The sequence below is a fragment of the Meriones unguiculatus genome, chromosome 18, assembly GCF_030254825.1.
Source record: "Meriones unguiculatus strain TT.TT164.6M chromosome 18, Bangor_MerUng_6.1, whole genome shotgun sequence".
Taxonomy (NCBI): Eukaryota; Metazoa; Chordata; class Mammalia; order Rodentia; family Muridae; genus Meriones; species Meriones unguiculatus.
Window position 1 is genome coordinate 36242729 of NC_083365.1, and position 12304 is coordinate 36255032.

The 12304-nt window shown below is 42.4% G+C and overlaps 1 protein-coding gene and 1 pseudogene across 4 annotated transcripts in view; one reads left to right on the forward strand and one right to left on the reverse strand.

Moving 5' to 3' along the window:
* LOC132648954 (uncharacterized) overlaps positions 1-12304 on the reverse strand; it is a 155787-nt gene that overhangs the window by 80377 nt on the left and 63106 nt on the right. For all 4 annotated transcript variants that reach the window (XM_060371534.1, XM_060371537.1, XM_060371536.1 and 1 more), the window contains one exon: positions 1779-2021. In XM_060371534.1, the coding sequence (XP_060227517.1) occupies positions 1779-1999 (221 nt within the window). In that variant the 5' untranslated portion in view covers positions 2000-2021. The remainder of the gene's footprint in view (positions 1-1778; positions 2022-12304) is intronic.
* Positions 3248-11020, forward strand: LOC132649070 (transcription factor BTF3-like; annotated as a pseudogene).

Here is a 12304-nt window from a genome sequence, read left to right on the forward strand (position 1 = left end):
GGATCTGACGCCCACTACTGGCCTCTACTGGTATGGCACCCTCATACACACAGCCCCACATATACATAAACATTAATTAAAAAAAAATAAAAATCTTTGAAGGTTGAAAACTGCATTTGTTGTTATGTAAATTTTACCTCCATTTTTAAAAAGGCCACCAACTCATGTGGCTGGAGGTCAGTCCTACAATGGAATTCTGGGAGCCGTGGTAAACTGTGCATGTCAAAGTTACCTCAGTCCCACAAAGGATGCTCTTTGAAGGGGTCAGTTCATGAGAACGTCTGCTCTGCCTATGAAAGCAGTTCTGTGTAGAGCAGATATGGCAGAGACTGAGGGAAGGCCCAACCAATGCCTGGGAAAGGACCAACCCCTGGCACTATTAACAATATTCTGCTATGCCTGCAAACAGGAGTCAAGCCTCTTAAGAGGCTCCATCCTGAAGCACCTTGAAACAGATGCTGAGGTTCACAACCAAACACTGGGAGAGGTGTAGGGAGCCTTGTGGAAAAGTGGGGGGGGGGATGACTGGAGCTTCACAAGAAGACCAACAGAGACAACTAACCAGGACCAAGAGGGGCCTGCTGAGACTGAACCGCCAACCAAGAACCTTGCATGGACTGGACCTAGGCCCCCTACAAAGATGTAACTGATAGGCAGCTCAGGCCTCATGTGGGTTCCCTAGTAAGGGGAACGGGGGCTCTTTCTGACATGGACTCTCTAGATAGCTTTTCAATTACTTCCCCGTGGAGGAAATGCCTTGCCAGGCCACGGGGGAAGAGGACATGCTCAGCCCTGCTATGATTTTATGAGCTGGGGTGGATGGGAAAGGAGTCCCCCCCCCCTTTTCTGAGGAATAGGGGAGGGGAGTGGGGGAAAGGGAGGGAGATGGGACAGGGAGGTGAGGAGAGGTGGGGCTATGATTAGGATGTAAAGTGAATGAATAGATAGATAGATAGATAGATAGATAGATAGATAGATAGATAGATAGATTTTTTTTGTAAAATACAAAGATTTGAGACAAAGAAATGCTCTTCTGTGTTCCAGTGTGCCTCCAAAAGACACAGGCCAGGAAGCCCACACTGACATTTTTGCTGCTCTGTCACAGGGAGAGTAAATGAGAAAACTGAGTAAGGCTGCATCACCGTGCCAGGCAGAGAGAAAGCCCTCAATAAGTGTGAGTTACTTGTACAGAAGACTCAATAAGGTTTAACAATTTTTTCAAAACCGTATACCTCACCGCAAGACCAAGACAGTCTTCACACCGCTTTCTCCGTAGGACACAGTCTCTCCAATAGACAGTTAAATTAACCAAAAGCTACTAACCACTCTCCCAAGCACGCTGATCAGAGGACAATCAAGTCATCAAGGCATCCAGCGGACACAATAAACAACTTTACATCTGTCCTCCTCCCCCGACCATGCATCCTCTGTGGGGGAGGCAGCTGCTTCTCTCACAAAAAGGCCTTGAGGGTTGATGTTCACGTCTGCTCAAGTTGCCCAGCATCCGAGCATCATGTGGTTTGTTGCGTAGGTGTTTATTTGAGCTTCAAATAAACACATTTACCGACAAGTTAGTGCAAAGGACCAAGATAGGTGAACACCTGAGACCCTGGGAGAGACAGAGAAACACATTCCTCACGCACATGTCCGGCCTCCTGCTCTCCTTTGAAGAGCCCGGCATCCAGACAACTCCACAAAAGAGGTGGGTAGCAGAGGATGCCCTACTCCGAGTCCCAAGCAAGGCCATGCAGCAAGTTGAAAGCGAGACTCCTGCCTACCTGATCAGGTAGTGGTTGATAATTGTGTCGAAGTAGCCGTAGTACACAGTGTTGTTCACGTGACCGTACTGGTCGTTGTCCTGCCATCTGGTCTGGATGGGCAAGAAGTACCCGTAGGCCTCCAGCTGCCGATGGTGATCCTCGGCCCTCTGATTGGCTGATGGCGTAGACAAGGAACGGTTGGCAATTCTAGGAAGTAGCCTCCGTGCCCAAGGAATCATAGTGATTGCCGCTTCCGAATTCCTTCAAGGGAAAAAGCGACCGTGGGTATGAATGTCTGTGAGAGCTTCGTCTTAGTTTTAGAAGCAACTGCATACAATTTTGATGGCTGGTTTCAAAAAAAGATACTAGGTTGATTTCTTTCTTGGGAAATGACGCTTCCAAGGTAATCCAACTCTAAGCACTTTCTTAAGGAATCTTAGTGCCAGTGAGCTGGCTCAGGAGGTAGATGTGCTTGATGCCGAGGCTGGCAAGCTGAGTTTGAGCTCCTGGACCCACATGGTAAGAGAAGAGTATGAAAATGGATTCCCTCACAGTTGTCCTGTGACATCTAAGCACACAACGTGGCACACGCACTAAATAAACATCAATTTAATATTTTTTTAAAGAAAGAACCCTTTTCTTTTTTTCATATCATATAGAAACAGGCAAAGCCTTTGTTTGAATTTTAAAAGAAGGGATTTTTTTTAAGTGTGTTTGCATGGAGTCTTTAGTTCTGCAAAGTATTTTCAATAATATAAAAATCTAAGGAAATCTATGAAGATTTTATATCAAGAATATAAAAACACAGCTCAGGTCATCAGTACAAAATAAAATCTTCACCAGAAAACATTATCAAGAGGGTCTGATGAATATATGCTTTAAAAAGAAAAGCACAGTAATTTTTTTGAACAAATGATATCTTACAGAAAAAATTAAATGCACGTTTACAAAAGAAAAAGATGGCAACAATACCCGTTATTAATAAACATTTTCATGCATGCTACTCCAGTCTCGTAGATCTGAGTGTACATTTTAAAATGGGATTCCACTGTATGTGTTGTTCTGAGCTCTTTACTAAACAATAGGCCACGGATGTGTTTACATATTCATCTGTCTCTGTGGCAGCATTAAATTCCATTATATCTCATTGCATTGATGCGCCAGAATTTATCACGTCCTGCATATTTAGTGTTCTGATTCCAGTTTGGGTCATGAGTTGGAAATCTTTCCAAATAAATCTTTATATGTGTTCACCATTATTTCCTTAGGATAAATTCCTAGAAGCAAAAATTGTTGGGCCAAAGGACAAACGAATTGTTAAGGATTTTGATATAAATTAATACCCTCTGGAAAAGACGGTACCAATTTGTCCCCTCCCTAGCAATGCATGAGCAAGCCAATTTCCCTGTCAATTGTAAAATGCTTTGTCAATTTGACTGTGTTCTCTCATTTCCATATAAATTTAATGAAATGTGCTAAGTGGAAAGATGACTGCCACCACCAGCAATGATGGAGTAACTCGGGTCGGAATAAACTCCTGTGTGAGTGAGAAGATGCCACAGAACCGCTGCTGGAAGCTGTTAAGAAATGATCAAGGTGGGCTCTACAGGCCACAGCCTAGGGACAGGGTGACACACCCTAGCAAGGCACTCGTTAGCCACTGATTGCTCTTTCAGGAACTTGCAATAGCTGAGGACATATTAGCAAGCTAGAACTGTGAGCTTGTTTGTTTGCTTGGTTGTTTGTTTTGTTCCTTGCTGTCCAGGGGATAGAAACCTGAACCTAAACCACGATCTGAAAATGCTCCAGCCCAAACTTGTGAGAAGAAACAAATGTAGAAGAGCACGGAGGGAAGGAGGGCAAGCTTCAGAGAGAGGAGACTGATAACGCCGTTCCCATTAAGGCAGTCAATGAGGCATAAGCTCATTGAGTGAGACGGAGAAAGAACCCAGCAGGAAGCACAATGGTCATGAGGCTGAAGGTTTAAGAAGAAAATAGGAGTCTTATGGTGCTAATGATACAAAAATCAGCTTTCAAGGCTTCTGAGGAGTAGGACAAAAGCTAGTGGGTGGAAAGACAGGGTCTCCAGAATGCATGAAGAACTGTACAACTTCCACAATGAAAAAGATTTTTAAAAACCCAATTGAAATGCTGGGATACAGCTCAGTTGGAAGAGCGCCTGCCTAGCATATACAAAGCCCTGGGTTCCATGCTGAGGATGGCCTAAACCAGGCATGACAGGCACCCTAGTACTAAGAGACGGAGGCAGAAGGATCAGAAGTTCAAGGTCATCCTCGGCTACATATGGAGTTGAGTAAGCTATGGAACATCCACACGAAGAACAGGAGACATCTATAAATTGACTCAAAGATGTATGGAATATAAAAGTACTTAAAAAGACTAACTACCAAGAAACCAGATAGTTCAACTAATAGACAGGGTAATGAGATAAACAGATAGTTTTCAAAAAATAAAATGCAAATGACCAATAAACGTATTAAAAATTTGTTCAACGTCCTTAGCCTTTAGGGAAATGCAAATTTAAAGCACACCCATATTCTCTCTCTCTCCCCAGTCAGAATTATTTTCTTAATATGTAGAGATAAGAGAACCCTTATACAACGTGGGAATATAAATTAGCAATTAGTCCATACACTGTGGAGATCAGTATGGAAGAAAAGAAAGAGAAAGCCAGCTATATCACTCCTAGGAATAGGCCCAAAGAACTCTGATCAACAGACCCCAGATACACTGCACAATAGTGTTTGTGTAGATTTGTTCACAATGAGCAACCTATGGATTCAGCCTAGGTGTCTGTCAAAAGAGGAGTGGAAAAAAAAAAAGTGCTATATTCCACCATAAAGAAGAATGAAATCACATCTGTTGCAGGAAAATGAATGCCGCTGGAGATTATCAAGCTAAGAGAAATATGCCAGATTCAGAAAGACAAATATTACATGTTTTCTCTTAGAATCAAGGATTTTATATAGATATAAAATATGCATATAGTTCATGCAAGTAAAAGTCAGACTGGGGAAAATGAAAGATAATAATGAGAGGGGAGAAAGGGAATGTCAAGGTATGTGATATTCATGTATGAAAATGTCTCTATGAAATCCATCAGCATATACAAAGAAAAGACACTAATGTGAGAAAGATGTGGTACTGATGATTTCTAGGACCTACCTATTCCCAACTTCCAAAATGAAAGTATGAAAGAGCATCCATGAAATGACCCCTTCATGTTTAGAAGGGACTTTGGGGCAATAAGATGCAAATGCATTTATTTACTTACTTACGCTTACAAAGAGAAACTCAGGAAGGCACATTAACACAGTAGTGGCAGGGGAAGGAAGGTAATAAACATTTCTGCTGGTATTTTTTTTTTTACCCTTAGCCAAGGGAAAGTTGGTACATTTTTTTAAAATATTTTTTAATTTTTATTTTATTTTATTTTATTTTTAATTACACTTTATTTACTTTGTATGCCCCCTCTAGTTCTCTCCCTCCTCCCCTCCCAACCCCTCTCTTCTTCCCCCTTCTCCACGCCTGCCCCTCCCCAAGTCCATTGGTAGGGGAGGGTTTCTTTTTCTTCCTTCTGATCCTAGTCTGTTAGGTCTCATCAGGAGTGGCCGCATTGTCTTCCTCTGTGGCCTGGTAAGGCTGCTCCCCCCTCAGGGGAGGGGTACTTTTTAATATAATTTTTATTTAGTACAATTTATTCACTTTTTATCCCAGCTGTAGCCTCACCCTCATGCCCTCCCAATTCCTCCTTCCCTTTCTCCCTCATCTTCTCCCATGCCCCTCCCCCAGTCCACTGATAAGGAGGTCCTCCTCCCCTTCCATCTGACCCTAGCCTATCAGGTCTCTTTACGATCTGCATTGTCTTCCTCTGTGGCCTGGTCAGACTGCTCCCCGCTCGGGGGAGGTGATCAAAGAGCTGACCACTGAGTTCATGTCAGAGACAGCTCCAGCTCCCCTTACTAGGGAGCCCATTTGGAAACAGAGCTGCCATGGGCTACATCTGTACTGCTGGTATTTTCAGAGCCATTTTGGTTTAGAGATGCTGATGATATTATTAACAGTAAAGGAGGATATAAAATCCAAAATAAAATGTAGACAGAAATAAATGAATTTAATGATTTTTTTAAATAAAAATATCACCACATTTTTACTAAACCAAAAAAAGCAGACATTTTTTACTAAATATTCTTAGTCTGGAGACAAAAAGACCTGTTTCACAAATTGTGAACATTAGAGTTATTAGGTTTTTTGTTTGTTTGTTTGTTTGTTTGTTTAGTTTTTAATATAGCAATAGGGTTCATTGTTCCAGATCAGCCTCTTGTGAATCTCAAGTTAAACAAATGAATAGAAACAATGAGAATACTGTGAACCAGATTCCTCTCGGGGAGAAAGGACTTAAAAATACTATGCAGACAGGCTGGAAAAATGGCTCAATGGTTAAAAACATTCACTGCTCTTTCAGAGGACCCACATTCAGTTCCCAGCACCCACACTGGGCAGTTCAAAACTGCCTGTAACCTTGGCTCCTTGGGATCTATCTGTCTGACACTCTCTTCTGGCCTCCCCAGACACCTGTACATACCACTTGGCACATTTTCACAGAAACCTACACATGTACACACAAATAAAAATTAAAAAAATTTAAATAAAGATAGAAGAAATACTGTACATAAAAGAGAAAGACTAAAATTAACTTTCTGGAATTAGATTGATTTTGTGAGCATCAGATAGAGAAAGATAGAGGTCGGGGGGCCTTAGAGACAGCCTTATCAATCCTAGATGTACAAGTATAGACACAGAGGCTGTCCAGTGCATCTAGTGTCCAAATTTTAATATCTAAGTATCATTAACCCCAAAAAGAAAAAGAGGCTTTGAATAAATGGCTAATTCTAATTAGAGCAGAGAGAGTAAAAGATGATCCTGGATCGCTGTTGCGCTAAAGCATTCAGAAATGCTCAAAGGATGCTCACAGCTCCATGGGGCTCTTCATGGCTCAGCCTGGACCATGTAAGCATCAAGTACAAGACCTTCAAAGCAATGCCAAGAAGACAAGGCAAAATAATGGCATCTTTCAAGGAGGTAAATAGTTGCAAAGCTAGAATTCTACACTCAGGGAAGACACATCTAAAAATAAAAATGTAGTTACTTAAAAACAATTAATCACCATTGAAATGGCCATCCTCTCCCGTAACCAGAGAAGACTTTCGATGGAGGAACTGGAACACCAACCCGGCCTCAAAACCTTTGACCCACACTTTTTCCAGCCTACAAGATGTTCAGGGGTAAAGATGGAGCAGGAGTTGAGGGAATGAGCAAGCAATGACTGGCCCAGCTTGAGACCCACGCCATGAGAGAGAGCCCACTCCTAATACTATTAAAGATATTCTGCTATACCTACAGACAGGCATCTAGCAGAACTGTCAGCAACTGATGGACTCATCTGGACTGCCTTGTCTAGCCACAGTTGGGGAAGATGTGCCTAGTCCTGTGCAACTTGACATGCAAAGGTGGGTTGATACCCGTGGGAGGCCTCCCCTTTTCTGAAGAGAAAGGGAGAGTGAACGGGAGGATGTGGGGGAGGAAGGGGTGGAGAGAGAGAGGGACTGGGAGGAGAGGAAGAAGTGGAAGGGTCCATCCGGATGTAAAGCTAATTAATTAATTTTGTGAAACATGGTATCACCTTTCATTAGTATTTTTGAAACCTGCCTAAGAATGTCTAAAACCAAACTCATCAGCTACATGGGAATAAATGCAATGATTCATGTGAGTCCTAATTTGCTTCTCTGTTCTCCCCAAGGGAGGAAGTTTATTTAGCTTACACTCCCGGGTCACAATCCACCACTGAGTGGAGTCAGGGCGAAGGGGATTAGGCTTCTCTCAAGGGTCATCCAGGGACCTACAGTGTGAACTACAGAGGAATGCTGCCTTCTGGCTTGTTCCCTCTGATTTCCTCAGCTGGCTTTCTTATATACACCCCCGGGCCATCTGTACAAGGATGCTGTCACACACAAGGGGCTGGGCTCTCTCACGTCACTCACGTCTCATGTCACCCAAGACAATTCTCCACAAACGTGCTCACAGGCCATTATAAACTGCCTCAGACTTGTGGTGTGGAATTAAACAATAACAGTAATAACCAGTCATCCGAGACAAGTTCAAAACGAGAAAGTTCTGGGGCTGGAGGGATGGCTCAGCGGTTAGGGTGACATGTTGCTCTTGCAGGGGTTGAGTTTTGTCCTCGGCACCCACACCAAATGGTTCACAACCTCCTGCAACTCCCGTTCCATATGACCCAGCAGCCACTGCAGCCTGGAATACCCAAAGGCATGTGAGCATGCACATTTATCCGAATAAAAATAAAATTAATTTTTAAGTGAGAAGGTTCTTGTTGTTGTTGTTGTGTTGTTTTGTCTTTCAAGACAGAGTTTCTCTGTGTAGCCCTCACTGTCCTGGAACTTGCTTTGTAGAGACCAGGCTGGCCTCCAGCCTGCCTCTGCCTCCTGAGTGCTGGGATTAAAGGCATGTGCCACCATGTCCAGCTGAGAAGGTTCTTAAAAGCCTACATTTTTAAAAAATGAATTTTCTTAGGAAACCAGACTTCATCATTATATCTCCTGTTAAAACATTAATGCCATCCATGTAAACACACTAAAACTCTCCACAGGAAAGAGTGGCAGATGCTGAGTGTTGTGGTTGAATTCTGACTGACGGCTGTGGGAAAAAGGAGAGGAGTTGTTCCTAAAGAGCTATCAGATAGGACTTTATCATCATGTCACAAGGACCAGTGGCATCATGCAATGACATCCAGTAATGACACCTGCTTCACAGATATTCATGTGCTACAGATGACTTCAAGGCCATTCCGAGGCCTTTGAGAAATGTGCCTTTAAGCCACTGAGCCACACAAAAAGTTGTCACCGATGGGCACTTTGCTGAAGTCTAGGTGCGTGGGGGGAGTATGAGGGGAGGCGGATCCTGTCTTGCAGAGACATTCTTGGGCAACTGTGAAGATATTAGCTATTTTACCCAATTTCTTCCAAGCTGAAACATAATAGTACATTATAAATCTGTTTTGATGTTACTTAATCTAATGAAAAAAAGGTTCATCTTTTTGATAAGTGCTCATTAGCCACTTTTTTCTGACATAAACAGACAAGAAAGATGTTCTCTTACTGCATTTAAAACCCAGCTCAGCTAATTACAGTGCAATGACTCAAAGAAGAAAATCAGCGAGCTGAAGTTTCTCACTTGAATTGTCTTTATAGTTGAATTAGAAATCTAACAGAAAAATTAAAAGGGCTCCACCAGTGTTTTACCCTTAGATGGAAGCAGTCTTAAATAAACAGAGGCCACGCTCAGCTCACAATAGAACAGTCAATGCCAAGTGCTCTCTGGATTTGCTAATGGCGGGGAAAGGTTGACGTCTTGGAGAAGGGGTGCTCTCTTTTTTGGAAGAAATGATGAATGTGCACGTACAATGTATCCATTTCACGAAGTCCCTTGTGAAGATAGAAATCAAGATGCAGATAACATCTGGTCAAGGACAGAGCCAGACTTGGACTGGAGAAAAGTGTGAGGCCAAGTGGTCCCTGTTATAGAGTCCATCTTATCCAGGCTTCCAACGCTGGGACATTAGGACTATCAGCTGGTTTAGGCTTTTGGTTTACAATGTTAATCCTTTTAACAGTTACCTGAAAGAGCCAGAAATAACTAACACCATGTTCCAAAAATATCTGATTTCAGCTCCAGGAAAAAAAAAAAAAAAAAAAAACCTAATTTTTGAACTTTTAGCTATTCTAAATGTGGTTGTGACTCAAAGAACTAATCATTTCATTTATTTCTTTTGTAAATTCATTTTAAAAATCATTTCTTTAAGTTTTGAGATTATACTATACATTATTTCTCCTCTCCCTTTCCTTCCTCCAAACCTTCCCATGTCCCCCTCCTTACTCGCTGTCAAATTCAACGCTTTTTTTCATTATGTATATTATTTTATATACAGAAGTATATATACATCATATCTATCCTTAAATATATAAATGTAACCTGCCCAGTCTGTATCATGTTACCTGTATGTATAAGTTTTCAGGGCTGGTCATTTGGTATTGGTGTTCTTCCCTAGGGAAGACTGTTTCTCAGCCCTCAGCATTCCTTAGTTGCCTGTAATTCTTTGTTAGAGTCGAGACCTTCAAGGCTTGTTCCCCCAAAAAACCCCGCCTCAGCGTTCATATTAGCATGTCTATTGTTGTCTTTGGTTACATTCAGGCAGCCATGTTGGTGAAAAGTTATAGGTGTAGACTCTGACATTCCTCCATGATCCTCTGGCGCTTAAATCTCTCTTTCCATTTTTAATATAAAATATATTTGCTTGAAACTAGAAATTTAGAAAATTATTCTGGGACCTTGCGCCCCAGCATGTGTGAGCCCTATCTCAACTGGTCTGCCTGAAACCCCCTGAGTGCAAACCCTAGTCCCTGGTGCAGCCCCATTTCCACTCCAACAAGATAAAAGAAACAATCACGAACTAGGAAAAACTTGTCAAACTGCAGGCACAAGTGTGCATTGATGGGAAAGTGTTGTGCCTGATTCCAGACACCCCAAAAGACCACCAGGAGTTGAGTCCGTTGAAAATCACACGAAGATCTTTATTCAAGCTTAAGCTTAGCCACCAATCTTCCCTGATGTAGCAGGTTAGAAAGTGAGTTGGGGTGGAGGGCCAGGTGACCCTTCTCGGAATCCAAAGGTGGGGGCCAAGGCACTCCAAGGACTGTCAACTTAAGATAGAGCCTGAGAGACAAAATGGAGCCACCCCTGCCATCCTCAATTCCTTCAAAAGGAACTGCTCACAGAAAGCCACAGCAGACTATAAGAAACTACAGTTCTTCTTTAAAAAAGTTAGAGGAGTAGACAGTATCTCCGGTATTGAAGAGGTGAACATGTTTACAAACCAAGAAGCAGTGATCTATTTTAACAGCCCTAAAGCTCAGGTATCTCTGTCAGCAAACACCTTCACCATTACAGGCCATGCTAAGACAAAGCAGCTGACGGAAATGCTTCCCAGCATCCTAGACCAGCTTGGTGCACACAGTCTGACTAGTTTAAGGTGAATGGCTGAAGCTCTGCCCAAACAATCTGTGGATGGAAAAGCACCACTTGCTACTGGAGAGGATGATGATGATGAAGTTCTGGATCTGGTGGAGAATTTTGATGAGGTTTCTAAGAATGAGGCAAACTGAACTGGGGCGGCTTCCGAAGAAGATGACACTTGCAGGAGTTACAGGAGCTGCTATTTGATGCCATGACTGCTTTGTAAAATTCTTTTGTCTATGGATCTGTTAAAATCTAGATCGCTAATCTTTTTAAGCCCAAGCCCCCTGGACACTGCAGCTCTTCTCAGTTTTTGCTTATACACAATTCATTCTTTGCTGCAAAAGGGTAGTAAAAGTCTTTGCCTAGTTAAAAAAAATTTATTCTGGATCTTTGGTGCACAAGTCATGCTCATTGTAACCCAAATTCCCATCACCAAGGAGCAAGGAACATTAATTAAACATAATTCACTTTCCTCCTTCCCCTAAGAAGCCAGGGTTTAAATGTGTACTTGGAATTTTATTAAGGTTCATTTAAATGAACAGAAAAATACCAAGAGAGAAGTCTGGTACTGAGTTCATTTGGTGGGTGGCTGCCTGAGCTCGCTCGCTGATGAAGGCAACAGTCCTTAGCTGGACACTGTTATGTTTAATCTTCGTTGTCAATTTAGCTGGATTTAGAATCATTTTGGACTGGTGCCACAGACATCTGGATGTGCCTGTAAGGATGTTTTTAGAGAACACTAACCCCAGAGGAAAACCCACTGTAGGTGTGGGTAACACCTTCCCATGGTTTGAGAGGCCATGTGAAATAAAGAGTTGGAAAGAAGAAAGCCAGCATCCCTTTTTCTCTGTTAGGCATGGCCTTCCCAGCGTGATGAACTGGCGCCCTTGAAACCATGAACCCACTAAGTTCTTTCCCCTTTAAGTTGTTTCTGTCAAGCATTTCATCTAATACAGGAGCTAAAGAAAAACATCTACGTGTATCTTGCAGTAACTCGGTTTTCCCTTAGCTTTGTGAAGTAGAAAAGTGTCTACCTTTCATTATCCAAGCTGTGAGCATTGCACAGCTGCAGCCTGAAGCAACATGCAAAGCTTAGAGGTTAAGAGCTTTAAAAAATAATATATTTATTTTATGTTTATGTATGTGAGCCTATATATGTGCAGTGTGTATGTGTGTTTGTGTGTTTGTCTGTGTATGCACGCGCGCACTGCTGATCCCCTGACACGGGCGTTACATGTGATTGTGAGCCACCTGATGTGGGTACCAGAAAGTGAATTAGGACTTCTGGAAGAGCAGCAAGTGCTCCTAACCACTGAGCCATTTCTCCAGACCTGACGTTAAGAAGGCAGGGAGAAGACATATCAGAAGTTCAAATCCCAGCCCTGCCTCTTCTCCAAGGGAACAGGGATTCAAGTCCTCCCTTCTTTAGA